The sequence below is a fragment of the Dasypus novemcinctus genome, chromosome 13 (assembly GCF_030445035.2).
Source record: "Dasypus novemcinctus isolate mDasNov1 chromosome 13, mDasNov1.1.hap2, whole genome shotgun sequence".
NCBI classification, from domain to species: domain Eukaryota; kingdom Metazoa; phylum Chordata; class Mammalia; order Cingulata; family Dasypodidae; genus Dasypus; species Dasypus novemcinctus.
The window spans coordinates 45,924,897-45,944,343 of NC_080685.1; the positions used below are offsets into that span (position 1 = coordinate 45,924,897).

General features: G+C 37.7%; 1 protein-coding gene and 2 pseudogenes across 6 annotated transcripts in view; 1 reads left to right on the forward strand and 2 right to left on the reverse strand.

The window, feature by feature from the left end:
• Positions 1-19,447, forward strand: part of DCAF6 (DDB1 and CUL4 associated factor 6) — a 173,157-nt gene that overhangs the window by 135,307 nt on the left and 18,403 nt on the right. For 3 of the 6 annotated variants that reach the window (XM_004464197.4, XM_004464192.4, XM_004464196.4), the window contains one exon: positions 2,527-2,568. The exons of the other annotated variants lie outside the window; for them this stretch is intronic. In XM_004464197.4, the coding sequence (XP_004464254.2) occupies positions 2,527-2,568 (42 nt within the window). The remainder of the gene's footprint in view (positions 1-2,526; positions 2,569-19,447) is intronic. 6 annotated transcript variants of the gene reach the window in all.
• LOC139436182 (serine/threonine-protein phosphatase 4 regulatory subunit 2 pseudogene) lies at positions 12,532-14,534 on the reverse strand (annotated as a pseudogene).
• LOC101421114 (serine/threonine-protein phosphatase 4 regulatory subunit 2 pseudogene) lies at positions 14,850-15,586 on the reverse strand (annotated as a pseudogene).

Sequence of the window (19,447 nt, forward strand, 5' to 3'; positions counted from 1 at the left end):
TTAATAGAAGAACAATAAAATACCTTTGAGAAAATAAATTATTACAGTAAAGAAATACACATGGCCATTTATAAGAACATGGAAAATTTTTTATAAAAAGAACATGGAAAACAATTTATAAAATTAAAAAACAATGAAATGAAAACAGTGCTGAGGTGATGCTAAAGGGATTATAGTGACCATTTCCTGGGTGTATCAGTTCTTTAACATTGTATTATTCTTTCTTAGCTATTTAGTAAAAATTTGTTAAATGGTGGAAAGAAAATCTCCCTTCTGACTTCTACTTAACTAATTTTTGTAATTCCTGACTTCCTTAAGACTGCCTTGAGTTAATTTTAAAGTACCTATATAAAGTATACTTTTAATATTTTTGCACCTTTCTAAGGATTCTTCATCTTTGAGACTACTACAATTTCATCTTACATATAAGTTTGTAGGAAAAAGTATGTTGACTTTTATTCTAAAGACAAAGTTTAAAACATCTTGCTGCTTTGAGAACATTAAAATCATTAACCAGCTTATAATTTAGGTATTTGATTTTGGAGAATTTCAGTTTCTAAAGTGCCTAAGGGTTCATTCAGAAGATCTACTATAAAAATCACATGTGTAATACCGTTTGGTTCTTAGAATATAAGGTTACTTTCCAGACATGGATAAAATGCCAAACTAAAAAGATGCAAGTCTTAAAGATCCTTACCTGCTACTGTTTGAAAATCCCAGTCAAGTTTAGTTTGGTTAGGGTAGAGAATTGATCCTAAAATTGATTGGTAAAAATATATACTAGTCAGATTTGTACTTTAATTAGTAAGAAGAACTATATAGTGGATCTCATAATTTTTGCCCCAAATTTAATTTTTAAAATGAAAACCTAAAAAGTTTATAGCTACATAATTTTTTATATACTTCTAATAGAAATATCAGAACTGTTCCTTACAATGCAAAGTCATGACTTTTTTAAAAAAGATTTGCTTTCTTATAATTTGGTTGAATAAATATGAACCAGTTTTTATTTTGGGGCTGGTATTAAGCATGGAGAAGGAAATGTCTTTGAAAATAAAGGCCCTAACAACTAACAAATATTTTAAAGTGGAATGCTCTTCTAACTATAACTAGTTTCTATACATATATAACTAGGACTCTATATCAGAGGTTAGCAGACTTTTTTTGTGAAAGGCCAGATTGTAAATAATATTAGGCTTTGTGGGCCAAGAGGCAATATCAAGGTGATTACATAGGTATTTAAACAACCAGTTTAAAATACAACCACCTTAAAATGTAAAAACAATTCTTAGCTTAGAAACTGTTTTAAAAAAAAAAAGCAGGCAGCCAGCTGGATTTGGCCCACTGGCTATATAGTTTGCTGACCCTTTATAGAGAGAAACAAGCTGTCATCTATTGTAAAATATCTCTACTAACAGAAATTCGGAGTCTAAAACAATGAAATCTATGAATCATCACCTATTCAAGTCCCCTTTAACTTTTTTAGGGCAAGAAAATGAAAAATAAATAAAATTATGGAATTAAAAAAAGAGTACATCAAAATAGTATTTATGTCCCTTGGAGTGAAAGGAGAGTTGTCTGATATTTAATTTACATGGTGTTCACATAAGCTTTTCACAGTGCCAAATCCATCTCATAGTAAATGGTATGATGGCCTACCTGGTGGCTATAGAGAATTGCCAAATTAAGGAGGAAGGCTATAAATGGCTCTCTGAAAAAGACAAGCATCTGAGTAAGCTTGCTTGAAGAAGTCTTCACATAGTCTTGAGTAGTTTTTAGTTATTGCCTCAATTAAAATGCTCTGATATTGGGTTTTTTTCCCCCATAAAGAATTAAAGGTTATTAATCCTATGATTGTCTTAATCATTTTAAAAAGGAGGGCAGAGACTTGGTTCCATCTACCAACTCTGGACTCTGTGGAACATGGCCTTCATCTTTAAAGCCAGAGCTGTTTGTACACTATGAGATTGCCTGCATCTCTGCAGCCATCATGTTAATCAGTCTTTCAGTAATTCTAATGATTCCAGTTTACTCTTTATCAAAGAAAATTGCAGAGGAAAAGAACTGAGTTCCTAGGGAACTAAAGCCCTGTTAACTCATTGCTTGGTTGTGATACAGTCTCTGATGAGGCCCGATGAGTCAGCTTGGGGCTTAATCACATATTTCCCAGAGAGCACCTCAGCCCTGAGGAACAGGAATGTAGGTGTTCCAAGGATGCTACCCTTTATATAAATCAGTTCAATTCCCACACTCGGTGACATGGTTAGGTTCTAATCTATTTAAAAGGCAAAAAGTACTAAATGCAGCTTCATCTTCCTCTGTCTCTTCAGTGAGTGTTTCTGATTCCATAATTTCTTCATATACATACAGCTGAATGACATATTCCTCACTGCTTAAATCACGAAGGGAAAACAGCTCTTTTTAGATTGTGATGATTGATGATAAAAGTAGTGACCTTAATGCTTTAAATATTTGGTTCTTTGAAGTCTTTATGAGTGACTTTAGTTATTGTGTTCCCTTCACTAGATTTAATATCAGAGGAACAACAATAGGTGATAGAATAATGAGGTAATTCAGTATGTTCCTTCATTATTTAATTTCTTCTTTTTGATGGATTTGCTAGGTCCTCTTTTCCACAGCTAACCACCTTTCCTATTAACAGTTAATATTTCCTTTGAACTTACTGAACTATAAGTGCTAAGCTTTGTAAAGCAGGTTGCTTTTCACAAACTGTATTTAGCTGCATGCACTGCATGGGAATAGAATGAAAAGAAATGTATCATGTGCAGATGTAACTGATGTTCACTTCAGGTATGTCACGTGAAAATTGTAATCTGAAATGATGTACCTTTATAGGTTATTTTGAATATTTTCTGAATGCAGTTTATTTTTGTTTTTAAACTTGTTTCGGGATAGCAATTAGCCACTTTGTTATAATTCAAATATATTTCATTTTCTTGAAATCAATAACTAAAAGTGGACTTGAGTCTAATTCTATGCATTGGTTTAAAATTTTGATTTTTGGAAGAAAGCTGTTTCCTTGTAAAACTTAAGAGTGTCACACATTAAGATGGTACATAATTCTCAAACACTTCTGTTCTACCCAAAAATGGGATACATTATTGAAAAACACTTTAAAATGGATGCATTATTGAATAATACTTTAAAATGAGCCTTCATCCCACCAATAATCTACCAAAAACCTCACCTGATAAAATCAGCATTGTTCCTAATTCTAGTGGCACATATCTCTTATGTACCATTAGTTTGAAAAACAAAGGGTAACGTAAAACATATGTAGCAACAATTTTTAAAAATACGAAATTGTTAGTGTTCCCCATGCAGAATACAGAAATAATGATATAAGCCAAAAAATATTATAGGTGTGTAGATTCCTTGGTTAAGGCTTTGCTCATGGGGGTTCCCATTATTTAAAAATCTCAAAAACTTGTTTTTGTTTTTGTGCCTGTGCTGTTTTAATATTAAGGTATGTTTGAAGTAAACTTTTGCAAATTAGTCTACTACTGGTTACCACTTTTTAAAAAAATTTATTGAAGCATATCACTCATACATAAACATACATAAACAATAAGTGTATAGTAATAGTTGTGAACTTACAAAACAAACATATATAACATCACACAGGACTTTCATCCCTCACCCTACCGCCAATACCTTGCATGGTTGTTAAACATTTTAAACTAATGATTAAAGAGCATTGTCAAAGTATTACTACTAACCAAAGTATTTTTCTCCCAACCTACCCTATTATTATCTTTATATCATTTATATATGAACATACATAAACAATAAGTGTATAGTAAAAGTTGTGAGCTTACAAAGCAAGCATGGGGAAGTGGACTTGGCTCAGTGGTTAGGGCGTCTGTCTACCACATGGGAGGTCCCCAGTTCATACTCCGGGCCTCCTTGACTCGTGTGGAGCTGGCCCGTGCGCAGTGCTGATGTGCGCAAGGAGTGCTGTGCCACGCAGGGTGTCCCCTGTGTAGGGGAGCCCCACGCGCAAGGAGTGCGCCCCGCAAGGAGAGCCGCCCAGCGCGAAAGAAAGTGCAGCCTGCCCAAGAATGGCACCGCCCACACAGAGAGCTGATACTACAAGATGATGCAACCAAAAGAAACACAGATTCCCGTGCCGCTGACAACAACAGAAGCGGACAAAGACGACGACACAGCCAAATAGGCACAAGAGAACAGACAACTGGGGTGGGGGAGGAGGGGAGATAAATAAATAAATAAATCTTTAAAAAAAACACACACACACAAAAAAAAACAAAGCGAGCATGCATAACACCATACAGGGGTCCCATACATCAACCCTCTACCATCACTTGTATTGTTGTGAGATGTTTGTTACAAAATATGAAAGAATATTGTCAGAATCTTACTAATAATTATAGTCCTTATCTTACATTTTTATATTTTTCCCAGAACCCACCCTATTATTTTTTTTTAACATATATTTTTATGACAGAAGTTGTAAACTTATAAAACAGTCATGCACATGTGCAGAATTCCCAAACATCCCTCTACTGACATACCACACTGGTGGAACATTTGTTATAAATAATACAATATCATCTGATTATTACCACATCCATAGTGTACATTTGGCACATATTTTCCATACTGCCCCATTATCAAAACAGTATATCTTTGGCATAAATGCAAGAATATTATATCATTACTGCTAGCCACATAGTCCATAGGTCACTCCAGTTGTATTTTTCCCATGCTTCTCCACATTCCTACCACCGTGCAATAGTAATGTACATTTGCTCTAGCTAACAAAGGACACTCTTGCATCTGTACCACAACCACAATTCTCATCCACCTCTTGGTTTATCGTGCAATTCAGTTCCTAGATTATTCTTTAGCATTCTGTCAATTGGCATTTACATACCTAGACTACCATTTTCAGCCTCATACCCATTTATGAACTAAATGTTACTATGTGTTACCATCCACTCTATACATTTCCACACTTTTACAGTAAAGCTAATTAAAACTTGTACATGCTTTAAACATAAGTAGCCCATCTCAGTCTTGCTCTTATCTCCTTTAAGAATTCACTACCTACCACCAGGTCTTGAAGAGATTTCACTACAATTTCTTATAGAAACTTGATGGTTCTTGCTTTTATTTTTAGGTTTTTGATCCATTTTGAGTTAATTTTTGGATAAAGTGTAAAATAAGGGTCCTCTTTCCTTCTTCTGGCTATGGATATCCAGTTCTTTTACCACCATTTGTTGAATGGACTATTCTGCCCAAGCTGTGTGGGTTTGACAGGCTAGTCAAAAATCCTTTGATGATACATGTAAGGGTCTGTTTTTGAACCATCAGCTTGGTTCCATTGGTCTGGGTGTCTGTCTTTATGCCAGTACCATGCTGTCTTTACCACTATAGCTAGGTAATATGATTTAAAGTCTGGAGATGAGAGTTCGCTTTTCCTTTTTAAATGTTTCTGGCTATCCAGGACACCTTACCTGAATTGGTAATTGTGTTTTCCATTTTTTAAAAATTGGTAATAATTCCATTTTTTTAAAAAAATGCTGGTGGACTTTTTATTGGGATTGCATTGAATCTGTGGATCAGTTTGAGTAGAATTGACGTCTTAGTGATATTTAGTCTTCTAAGCCACGAGCAAGGAATGTTCTTCCAGTTATTTGGGCCCTTTTAAATTTCTTTCAACAATGAGTTGCAGTTTTCTGAATACAAGTGCTTTACATCATAGATTAAGTTTATTCCTGACTAATTTTATATTCACCATCTTTTTGATACTTTACTTTTATAGATATAATCTTCATTTCTAGACTCTCTTCCAAGTCTCTCTCTCCTGTCTTTTCTTTTCAGCCTCTAGCCTGAACATCTGATCTCTTCCTTTAATATTTCCTGAAAATCTGATCTCTTGCTTAGAAATTCTTTCAGTTTCTGTGAATATTCTAAACTCGCCCTCATTTTTGAAAGGCAATCTTGCCGGATATAATATTCTTGGCTGGAAATTTTTCTCTTGTAGTATCTTAAGTATATCATACCACTGTCTTCTTGCCACCACGGTTTCTGGTGAGAAATTAGCACTTAATCTTATTGGGTATCTCTTACATGTTATGCATTGCTTTTATCTTGTTCTCAGAATTCTCTTTGTTTTTGGCATTTGACATTCTGTTTAGTATGTGTCTTGGAGTTGGTCTGTTTGGATTTTTTCAGATGGGACTACATTGTGCTTCTTGGACAGGGATATCTATGTCCTTCAATAGGGTTGGGAAATGTTCTACCATTACTTCAGATATTCCTTCTGCCCCTTTTCGCTTCTCTTCTCTTTCTGGGACACCCATGACCCATATGTTTGCACGTCTTTTGCTGTCATTTAGTTCCCTGAGACCTCGTTAAATTTTTTCCTTTCTTTTCTTCATCTGTTCTTTTGGATGTTCACTTTCAGAGGCCATTTCTTAAAGCTCACCAGTCCTTTCTTCTGCCTCCTCAAATCTGCTATTGTGTGATTCCAGTGTTTTTTAAAAATTTCATTTATTGTACCTTTCATTCCCATAAGATCTGCTATTTTTCTATGTGTGCTTTCAGATTCTTCTTAGTGCTCATCCAGTGTCTTCTTAATATCCTTAATCTCTTTAGCCATCTCATTGAATTTATTAAGGAGATTTGCTCGAACATCTATGATGAGTTGTCTCAACTCCTTTATGTCATCTGGAGGCTTATCTCATTCCTTTAACTGGGCCATATCTTCCTGTTTCTTGATGTGGATTGTAATTTTTTGTTGATGTCTTGGTACCTGGGTTACTAGAGTATTTATTCTGTGTGCAGTTTTTCTCTTTAGTTTAGGGCTTCCTGCCTTTTCTCCCTTGCTGGTTGTGCAGTAGGAGTGAAGGATATATAGTTGATGCTATAGGTGTGAACACTCAAGCTACCCTCATTGTCCCAGGAACCAATGAAGCTTCTCCCAACTCTCTCCTTTGCCAGGGGTAGGGACAGAGTCACAGCTGTGTGGAATAATCCAAGTTGTGTAGGCCTAGACTGTAGTTGCCCAGAGAGACTGATGAAGCTTCATGTCCCTTTCTCCCCTGCCTGGTGTAGGGGATGGAGTTGCAGGTGTGGGCAGCAATCTTTGCAGTGTGGGTCCAAGATGACTGCAGTTGCCCCCGGTAGACTTCTGATTATTCAGTCTGTGCCAGCCAACTATACCTGCAGTTACCAAGTGCAGGTGCAGGGCCTGCCAGCCTTCTCCCTGTCAGAGGTGGGGCTGAAGCCTAGGCTAGGGCTGCAGGCTGATGTGGGTGAAAGAAACCAGTCTCTACTGTCACTATGATTTTCAGTCAGCCGGGCTTCCCCTCATGCTGGCGGCAGAGTCAAAATGGCAGCCACTGGCCTCTTTCTGACTTGGACAGATTCACACCCTAGCTCTTCCTAGGGTTATACCTTAGCTAGCCAAGTCTACTAATCAGTAGCCAAAATTGATAGCCAGCTGTCTTTTCCTCTCCTGTTTTTGGGAAATGGAGCGTCCAGTTCCAGCCACAGAATAACTCCTGGGGTGGCTTGCACTGCCAGAGTAGGGTAATCACTGACCTCCACGACTTGGCCGGTAATTTCCCAGAGAGGCTGGCGCAGGTCTCCCCAGCTTCCTCCCTGCCTGAGGTGGGGCCTGGGCCCAGGCTAGAGCTGCAATCTGATCTGCATGGAAAGAAGCTATTCCCTACCAGCACTGATTTTCAGTCCACCCTGCTTCCCCTCGTGCCAGGTATAGCATTAAGATGGTGGCTACTGGTTTCTTTCCGACTTGGACACTTTTCAAACTTGAGCTGTTCTTAGGATTATACTTTAGCCCACTGAATTTCCTCATCATAGCTGAAATTGGTGTGCAACTGTCTCTTCCTCCCCTGTTTTGGGGAAGTGGAGCTTTCAATTCCAGCTGCAGAACAGCCCCTTAGGCCACTTATGCCTCCTGTGGAGGATGGGCACCGGCCTCTGTGGTGTGGAGCGCTCTACTTACGAATCTTCCCTTCACATGGGCAGTCTCCTCCTTCCATTCCTTCAAGGATGTTGCAGAATGCACTTCTGGTCTCCTGGAGCCCCAAACTGGTGTTTTAGCTAGCTCCGGAGAGCTCTGGGTGTTTACTAACTGCCCTGTAGCAGGAGCTGGCCTCTAGGAGCTCCTTACTATGTCGCCATCTTGCTGGTTGTCCCCCTAGTTACTACTTTTTAGTTAAATCACAGTAAAATAGAATTTATTTCGGAACTTTTTGATATTTTGATACATACCTTTTATCCAAAGTACTCAGAGCTGTTTTCTCTTTTTACAATGAAGATTGTAACTAAAAAGTATTATGCTGCTTTAAATGAGTTTCAGAAAAGCTAAAAAAATGAAATGGAGATTATTATGACCTAATAAACAATGATAAAACAGAAAATGCTAAAATTACCAGTTCTCTTAGAGTGAATGGGTTTAGAGTCATTCTCATCTACCTCAGTTTTTTCTTATTTATTTAGAGATTGTCTGGGGAAATTTTTTATTATGAAGCAGTTTTTTTCCTGACACCTGACTTGCATTTGTTCTACTTCCCCTTTTAGCAGTTGCCATATTCTGCAGTTGCCATATTCTGAGTTGGAAAAGACTGCTCAAGAAATATAAACTTCTGCTTAAAATAAACAAAATTAGAAAAGTAATATCATTGCAGATGATCATCTTTCCTACTCTTATAGTACATTGCGACTCTTGTAGTGTTTTATAAATGTTTTACTATAATCTGCTAATACTTTGAATGATAGGTGCCGTGTTATCTCTTTGAATGTTAAATAAAACGGAAGTCATCCACTTCATTGTACTGCTATTACCTCATCACTTCTTGCCTGGTTTATTGAAATAGTCTTCCATCTGCCTCCAGTCGTCTCCATCATGCATCAGATCTGCTTTCATTGGCTCTCCATTACCTATGATGTAGAAAAACTCAAGTTTCTTTACTTGGTATTTAAGGCACTCCATGTTATGATTATGACTAGTGTCAAGTATTGCTCATGCTTTGTACGTCAGCCATACTTGGAGATCTCTGAATATATCATGCTGCTCTTATGTCTTCATATCTTTACTAAAATTCTGCCCTTTAACTCAAAGGATCTCCTTACAGTTCTCCTATCATTTGGGCCACCTAATCTGTCAATATTCTTTTTTTTTTTTAATGGAGTTATCAAGAATTGAACCCAGGACCTCATACATGGGAAGCAAGCTCAACCACTGAGCTATACCTGCTCCCCTATCAACAATCGTCATAAGCTTCTTTTTGGAACTTTTCTTGGCCCATACTTTCCATAATCCCAGATATAACTGAACTTTTCTGTGTCCTTACTTACATACACCTGCTATTGCAGCTGTAACATTTATTGCATATGTGTGTTTTCTTAAGTAAACTCATATGTACCTTTAAGGCCAGCATAATACAGTCATACATATATAAATAAAAGTTGTCAAATAAGACATTATTTTAATCTAAAACTGGAACTCAATTTTTGTTCATATCCCCTGAGATGATCTGGCTTATTGCTTTCTCTCCTCTACTTTCTAAAACTTGCAGACAAATCAAAGGCCTATAAATTATTGTTTCAGGGGTTGTACCTCTACCACCTCTACTTCCTAAAACCTGCAGACAAAGGCCTATAAATTGTTTAAGGGGTTACACCTCTACTCACCTCTGCTCAACTCTACTTCCTTAAACTTGCAGACAAATGAAAGGTCTATAAATTATTGTTTTATGGGTTCCATAACCTCCTACACATTTGATGACTTTCAGAAAGGTTCATAGTACTCAGATATTGTTTAATCATGGGTATGGTTTATTGCAGTAAAAGGGAAAAGACATCAGGCAGTGTCTGGAAGAATCCAGGCACAAACTTGCCAATGTTCTCCCTCCTGAGAGGGGCTGCATAGAGCACATGCCTTCCAGCAATAAAATTCAGTAACATGTATAAAGTATATTCTGTCCAAGGAAGCCTACTTAAGACTTAATGTCCAGGATTTTTAGTGGGAACTAGTCCCATAGACATCGTCCACAGTTGTAACCATCAGCAACAACCAAAATTCCAGACCTCCAAAAGGAAAGCAGGTGACACCATAAAATCACATTATTTGTACAATCTAGAAAAGTTGGTAGAGCAGGATTCAGTATCCCAGGCAAAACAACACTCTAAAAGCCAAGTTCGCAGATGCCAGCTGAGGGCCAGCCCCACAAGCAAATCCTTCTAAAGATAAAACATCAAGCCTGCTATCTGTTACCTTTGTTTACTAATACGTTGTGAGGCAAAGAACCCAGGTTTCTCCTGAAAATGGAACAGAAAAGGCAAGATATTCTCTAATAACTCAGCTGAATCTTTATGTCAGATGCTTGTAAAGATCTATGTTGAAATGACAAGGAATTCCTATATATAGACCTTTCATGTTGGTAAAACCAGATGACAATGCTAAACTGGTTTTTACTGTAAACAAGTGCTTCTAAAGCACGTGAAAGTGTTGTTTAACAGCTAATATATATTTTCTAGACTTTTATTCATAGATGGACAGCAAACACTTTAAATTGCCAAGTTGAAGGTAAATTTTTGTATAACTATCTGAATAATCACAAATCTTAAATTAGGAGGTCTAAATTAATGAGGTTTTTTTTTTCTATGTAAGAATGGATATTTAGTATAAATTAAAAGAATTCATGGTTCTTTAACTTGGTATCCTGAAAGACAATAGTAGTCTAACAGAGGCATTTCCAGTGAAGCATAGATTAAATGGGATTTAATTTTTTCTTTGGTTTTAGTACTTTTCTTATTTATACCTAGAGAATGTTTCTTTAACATATACCCATAGCAACGTTGGCTCTTGTACCAAAGTTTTTATAGCTGTTATCAAGTAGAGATATAGAAAATAGTTCTTCTTTACTAAGATATTTCCAGCTAGTGTGTGGCAAACCCTATCCCAAATTTCTCTCAGGCAAAGCTGTGATATATGACATACCATACCACATACACACACCCACAGCAGTGGGGGGAGGGGTGTGTGTGTGCTGAGAATAGCTTCCCTGTGTTTGTAAGAAACTGATTCTTCAATCTTTGAATTAAAAAAAAAAAAACCTCAAGGTTTATAACATTCTGCTGATATACTTCATTTTGAGATTCACAATGAATATTAGCAAAATAAAGCCTCTTAGAAGACTTGCAGTAATAAAACCTATTTAACTTTATTTAATCCATCATTTTCCACATTTACTTGAACACAAAATCTGTTTTTGAGCACCTTCCAGGTTATTCTAACATACATTCTAGATGAGTATCAAATTCATTAGGTACCTAGACTAGGAAACTTCCGTTTAGTGTTTCACACTTCACAGTAAGGAATTTCTTTCTGCAGGTTAGTGCAAAATTCACTTGCTGTAATTTTACTGATGTCCTTATGTTCTATCTTTTGTACAGTATCCTATGTATATTAACCTCATTTGGCTAACTGAATTACCCCTTACTCCCTTTCATTCCAGGTTAAATAAATCAATCCTTTTCTATCCTAACAGTTCTATTTGTTTGCCTGTGAACTGTTTCAGTAATACCTATATATCAAATAAATTGTGCCACTCTTGCTATATATATATATGTGTGTGTGTGTGTGTATTTTATAAAAGATCTTAACAATGTTGAAAACAGTATGCAAAGTAATTCATGTTTTTAATTTTCTATACTTGTGTTTAATATATTTTTGCTTATATTTTAGCCTACTTCTCTAAGTATTAAATTTGCCTCAGTATTTTTTTTTAACTTATTCACTAGTTCTGTTTATTATTAACTTCATACTTTAACCTTGGAATCCTCCTATGAACTATTGCTCACCTATAAAAACAGAAGTTTTGAGAATTTGCAATATTAAAAATAGAATTTTTAAAAACTCTTAAAGAAGAGGAAAGGAACAAAAATGTAATCAAGAATTTAGGTTTTAGGGGAAACGGACTTTGGCCCAGTGGTTAGGGCGTCCGTCTACCACATGGGAGGTCTGCGGTTCAAACCCCGGGCCTCCTTGACCCGTGTGGAGCTGGCCATGCGCAGTGCTGATGCGCGCAAGGAGTGCCGTGCCACGCAAGGGTGTCCCCCGCGTGGGGGAGCCCCACGCGCAAGGAGTGCGCCCGTGAGGAAAGCCGCCCAGCGTGAAAAGAAAGAGCAGCCTGCCCAGGAATGGCGCCGCCCACACTTCCCGTGCCGCTGACGACAACAGAAGAGGACAAAGAAACAAGACGCAGCAAATAGACACCAAGAACAGACAACCAGGGGAGGGGGGGAAATTAAATAAATAAATCTTTAAAAAAAAAAAAAAAAAAAGAATTTAGGTTTTATTAGTTCAAGTAACTTTTTTCATAACATTTTTATTTATTGTATTGAAAGCCCAAACATTATTTATGCACAGAAATTATACCATTATATACCACTTCTCAAAGGCAGTGAGTACATTACATTATATAAAATCTACTTTACAGAAATTTAAAAATTCTAAATATCAAAAGGTACAGCTGAAAAACAGGTATAAATTTGGCAGCCAGTAATTATGACAGGGAATTTTCAGCTTGCATGACTTTAAATATGTGAATTTGAAAATAGTGAGTTTAGAGTAATCATTGTGCTTTGTGTTGAACTGAAAAATATAACTCTGGCTGTCAAAGAAGCATGTTCAAAAATATTTAATGTAATACAAATTATGTTGGTTTCTATGCACTTCTAAAGCTTCAGTCATTTAGCTCAGGTACATTACTAAAGTAATATATTAATTCTTCCAGTACGGTGGTGTTTCATACTGTTGACATTTGTATACTCTACAATAATTTATAAAGAAATGTTTAATACTCACAATGTTCAGAAAAGCAAGCAAAAGGCCAAGGAACCTACCCAGTTCTTCTGAGATAGTCTCATATCAGCTTCACAAGCATTCATTCCACAAAATAGTAAGCTAATATTTGAACACAGTTTCCAAGATAAAGTGCATTTTCTCATAAATAATGAAGTATTTTTCTCAGGCACCTCAGAAGTATACAACAGAATTTTCATTTGTACATATATCTTGGAACATGTTTAACTTGGTATATTAGCCAAAGGGGTGCTGATGCAAAATACCAGAAATCTACTGGCCTTTATAAAGGGCATTTATTTGGGGTAGGAGCTTACAGATACCAGGTCTTAAAGCATAGGTTACTTCCCTCACCAAAGTCTATTTCCACTTGTTGGGACAAGATGGCTGCTGACATCTGCCATGATTCAGGCTTACTGGGTTCTGTCTTCCCAGGTCTTGCTTCTCTCTGGGCATAGGGTTCCTCTCTTCCCAGGGCTTGCTGGTGCTTTCTAGGCTCAGGGTTCCTCTCTTCTCGGGGCTTGCTTCTTTTTCCTCTGCATGCTTACTTCCTGGAGGTCCAGGGTTTGATTCCCAGGGCCTCCTGATGAAGGCAAGCTGGCCCTAGCAGAGAGCTGGCCTGTGCAGAGAGCTGGCGCAGCAAGATGATAACAACAAAAAGAGACACGGGGGAGACAATAAGAGACACAGCCGACTAGGGAGCTGAGGTGCAAAAGATTGAGTGCCTCCCTTCCACTCCAGAAAGTCCCAGGGTTGGTTCCCAGTGCCACCTAAAGAGAAGACAAGCAGGCACAGAAGAACACACAGAAAGCAGACAGCGAGCATAAAACTGCGGGGGGTGGGGAGGGTAAATAAATAAACCTTTAAAAAAAGCCAAACAACTGAAAGTCTACTTTACTCCATAAATTTTATACAGTGTAAAACCAGAACTGTTATATAAAATACTGCATCTAAATTATTCTAAATAGTCTTGTTTTATTGATTCATCTGTGTCTTCATCATTTTCCATGAATGATTTGGAGAGAATCTCTCTTGTTTTACTAGGATTGGATCCTACTAATTCTTTAGTTTCATGGCAGTCAGAACCACTGCTTTGAGAGCCTGTATTTTCACTGCCTTCAGAATGTACATCTTTCTCAGCTTGAGCCAGACCAGATTCCTCCATACAATTATTTTCCTCGGAAGTATCTTCATTCACAGGGACCACCAGATTCTTTTTCTTCCTTTTTTTTTCTTTCTGGGATCTTTTCTCTTGGCATCTTTATAACTCTTCTTCCTTCATCTTCATCCTCTTGAACAGTGCTGCCAGTACAGTAGTCTAACAACTGCTTTGTCGTTACCCTGAGATGAAGATGATGCTTCTGATCTTCTACTGTAACTGGAGAAATTTCACTGGAAGCTGTTGGACTGGTTGTGTCTCTTACTCTTCACTTTCTTTGTCAAATCCCAGTCTTTTTACCTCATGTTCCTCAGCTTCCACAGTATCCTCATGTGGGTGTTTGTTGGAACTTTCTGATCCAGGTGTCAGGGAGTCACTGTGATTTCTGGCTTCATTTTGCTGTTGGTTGAACTCTCTGCTATCTGTGCTTTCAGGCAAACCATTTGTTGTCGTGGGGACTAACAAAGAAATCTTTGCGGGAAATGGACTTGGCCCAGTGGTTAGGGCGTCCGTCTACCACATGGGAGGTCCGCGGTTCAAGCCCCAGGCCTCCTTGACCCATGTGGAGCTGGGCCATGCGCAGTGCTGATGCGCGCAAGGAATGTCCTGCCACGCAAGGGTGTCCCCCGCGTAGGGGAGCCCCGTGCGCAAGAAGTGCTCCCCATAAGGAGAGCCACCCAGCATGAAAGAAAGTGCAGCCTGCCCAGGAATGGCAGCGCACACTTGGAGAGCTGACACAACAAGATGATGCAACAAAAAGAGACACAGATTCCCGTGCCGCTGACAACAACAGAAGCGGACAAAGAAACAAGATGAAGCAAATAGACACAGAGAACAGACAACCAGGGTGGGAGGGGAGGAGAGGGGAGGGAAGGGGAGGAGAGAGAATTAAATACATAAATAAATCTTAATTGGTAGATTAAGTGGCCTGGGTGTTCCAGGCCCATTTATATTAGAATTTTCAGTATAATTTGGTGAATTTCCAGGAAATATAGCACCATTCATTCGATTCAAACTACTGGAATTGTTTTTCTTTGAAGAAGGATAAACACAGCTAACAACTATCACATTCTTTTCTGTTCCTCTGAGAAATTTGTCTGTTCCTGTATAGTTTCTCCTTGGATCTGTTAGCAATTCACAGTCACTGAATAGTAAAAGGGATACCATTAAATCCAGTAAGAATTTTCAATATTCTTTCCTTCATTTCATCAAAGGGACTATATTCGACTTTAGGGTTGGGAGAACCTCTTTATTCAAGAGGTGGAGTTCTGAAATCACCCATCACTTTCTCCAGTTTGAAAATAAAATAGCTTTTAGGTTGTGACTACTGAATCATTGTTTCTCCCATCTTTGCTGCATGACAAAGAAACTGATCCAGGACAGGACAAACTTACTTTTTCCCCCTCTTCTCAAAATCTTCCAGTGCCTCCTGCAGCTTCTAGAGGTCCATGGCTTCCCAGAGCCCCTCCAGCCTCCACCTCCCTCCGTCTCCTGGAACTGGAACACCTCCTCCCACCCCCACCCCTGAAACCCTCCCCCTGACCTTGCACATACTCTGGCAGGTGGGGGGGTGCAAAGGAAGTGAGCGAGAGAGCAAGCACTCCCCAAAGCTACCCCAGCCCTCCAACATGGAGACCAGCACATCACCACACACACTCTACCTGCTGCTATCCTCTCACACAAGGCTCCACAACCTGGGCAGCTCAAGCAGCTTTGATATAGACATTTCAGAATTTTCTGAACATAGGATCACATCATCTGCAAATAGTGATTTTACTTATCTTTTCCTGTTTGGATGCCCTGTTTTTTTGTTTGTTTGTTATCTACTCTAGCTAGAATTTCTAGCACAATATTGAATAACAGTGATGATAGTGGGTATCCTTGTCTTGTTCCTGATCTTAAAGGGAAAGCTTTTACCCTTTCCCCTTTGGGTACGATGTTGGCTGTGGGTTTTTCATATATGCCCTGTATCATATTGAGGATTCTTCTATTCTGATCTTTCTAAGTATGTTTATCAAGAAAGGATGCTGGATTTTGTCGAATGCCATTTCTGCATCAATCAAGATGATCATGTGGAGTTTTTTCCCTTCAATTTGTTAATGTGATTTATTATGTTAATTTGTTTTCTTATGTTGAACTACCCTTGTATACCAGGAATAAATCCCACTTATAATTTTTTTGATAAGCTGTTGGATTCTATTTGAGTATTTTGTTGAGAATTTATACATCTCTGTTCATTACAGAGACCTGTCTGTAATTTTCTTCTAGTATTTTTATCTGATATGGTATTAGGGTGATGTTGGTTGGCTTCATAAAATGTGTTGGGTAATTTTCCCTCCTCTTTAATTTTTTGGAAGTGTTTAAACAGAATTGGTGTTAATTCTTCTTGACATGCTTGGTAGAATTCACCTGTGAAGCCTTCTGGTCCTGCACTTTTCTTTATTGGGAGATTTTTAATGATTGATTCAATCTTTTTATTTATTTATTTATTATTTTATTTTAGGCAGTGCCAGAATTGAACCCAAGACCCCATACTTGGGAAGAAGGTGCTCAACCACTGAGCTACATCTGTTCCCCAGTGAGAGTTGGTTTTTTCATTTATTTGTTTTGTTTTTAGAAGGTATCAGGGATCATACCTGGGACCTCAGACATGGGAAAGCAGACACTCAACCACTTGAGCTACATCCACTCCCCTCAGTCTATTTAAATGTGATTGGTTTGTTGAATTCTTGTTTCTTGTGGTGTTAATGTAGGTTGTTTGTAGTTTCTAGAAATTTGTCCATTTCATCTAGATTGTCTAGTTTGTTGGCATACAGTTTCTCATAATATCCTCTTATGGCCCTTTTTATTTCTATGAATTGAGTCATAAATTTCTCCCTTTCATTTCTGATTTTATTTGTATTTTCTCTCTTTTTTTCTTTGTTATTCTAAGTAAGGGTTTATCCATTTTATTGATTTTCTCCAAGAACCAGCTTTTGGCTTTGTTGATTTCTCTATTGTTTTTTGTTCTCAATTTCATTTATTTCTGCTCTGTTTATTATTTCTTTCCTTCTGCTTGCTTTGGGAATGCTTTACTGTTCTTTTTCTGGTGTCTTCAGTTGTTCAGTATCTTTGATTTTAGCTCTTCTTTTTTTTTCTTCTTTTTTTAAGATACTTAGATTACACAAATGTCACATAAAAAATTAGGGGATTCCCATATGCCCTGCCTCCCACACCTCCCAGATTTTGCATTAACAAAACATTAACAACATTAACATTAACAACACCCTTCATTAGTGAGGTACATTCATTGCAATTGATGAAAACATTTTGGAGCATTGCCACCAAACATGGATTAAAGTTTACATTGTAGTTTACTCTCTTTCCCACCCAATTCTGTAGATTATGGCAAGATTTATAATGGCCTATATCTGTCATTGCAGTGTCATTCAGGACAATTTCCAAGTCCCACAAATGCCCCCATTACACCTGTTTTTCCCTCTCCCTGCCCTCAGGACCTCCAGTGGCCACTGCCTCCACATCAATGATATGATTAGGCATTTAGTATAAATTTCCCTCTCAACCCTGCCTTCATTGTATCCCCTAACTTTTGATAAGTTGTGTTCTTGTTTTCATTTGTCTCAGTGTATTTACTAATTCCTCTTACAGTTTCTTCTTTGACCCACTGATTGTTTAGGAGTGTGTTGTTTAGCCTCCACACATTTAGGCATTTCCCTCTTTCCTGACTATTCTTGATTTCCAGTTTGATTCCATTATGATCTGAGAAGCTGCTTTGTATCATTTCAGTCTTCTAATATTTATTGAGACCTGCCTTGTGACTCAACATGTGGTCTATCCTGGAGAAAGATCCATGAACACTTGTGAAGAATGTATAACCCACTGAGTTTGGGTGAAATGTTCTGTGTATGTCTGTTAGGTCTAGCTCATGTATCCTATTGTTCAAGTTCTGTGTCCCTGTTTATCTTCTGTCTAGTTGTTCTATCTAATGTGAGTCATGTCTTGAAGTCTCCAGCTATTATTGTAGAGATGTCTGTTCCTCCCTTCAGTTTGCCAGAGTTTGCCTCATGTATTTTGGGACACTCAGGTTAGCTGCATTGTTATTTATGACTTCTTCCTGGTGGATTGTTCCTTTTATTAATATGTAATGACAGTTTGTATCTATTATAACTTTTTTGCATTTAAAGTTTGTTTTGTCCAATATTAGTATAGCTACCTCTGCTCTTTTTTGGTTACTGTTTCCATGGACTCTTTCCAGCCTTTCACTTTCAGATGGTTTGTATCCCTAGATCTAAGGTTAGTCTTTTGTAGGCAGCATATGGTTCTTGTTTTTTATCCATTCCATCAGCCACTATCTGCTGCCCCCTCACCCCGAGATTGCTCCCTCATGTGTCTGCTCATTGTTTTTGCTTGTTGTTTGCTTGTTTGTTTTTTGTTTTTAATGTGATATATTCACTTTTTTTAATATGTATTTTTTATTTATTTTTAAAAGATACATAGATTACATAAAATGCTACACACAAAAAAAACGGGATTCCCACATGCCCCATTCCCCACACCTTCCACCCTTCCCATATTAATGACTTCCCTCATTAGTGTGGACGTTCCTCGTTTGTGATGGTTTCCTTCTCCCTGCTTCTCTGAGAATTTTCTCTTTTTCTTTGACATTTGACATTCTGAGGAGTATGTGTCTTGGGTTAGATCTGTTCACATTTATTCAGATTAGGATACACTGTGCTTCTTGGACATGTAAATGCTTTCTTTTGAGAGTTGGGAAATTTTTGGCTGTTATTTTGTCTAATATTCTTTCTGCCCCGTTCCCTTCTCTTCTCCTTTGGAGCTCCCATGACGTATATGTTGTTGCACTTCATGTTAATCAACTCCCTGAGCCCCTGGTTGAATTTTTTCCATTCCTTTCTTTTGGTTGAGATATGCAAATATATTTCTGTAAAACTGCTTTTTTAGAAAAAGGAATTTCAGTTTAATTTTCTTAGGTCAATTGTATCTCCTTTGGATTCACACTACTTTTTTCTCCATCTATTACATGCTATCTTCCAGGTAGAATAATAGCTGAGATCTTGATGTTTTTGCTATTGCTTTGAAATTCCTAGATGAATCAGTATTGTATATATTATTTTATTCATTCAATAAACCAGTTATGTGCCAAACAGTCTCGTGGATGCTGGTGATGAAAGGATGCTGAAAATACAGCCTCTGCTCTCCATGAGCTGACAGGTCATTGGGATAAACAAACACAATAAATAATAGAACCTATTAATTGCAGTGATCTTTGCATAGACTATGGGAGTGCTGAGGGCTTCTAACCTATTCTGAGGAGAGGGAAAATTGCATTATTTTCATTTTATTTTTTTGAGGTACTAGGGGGCCGGGCATTGAACCCAGGACCT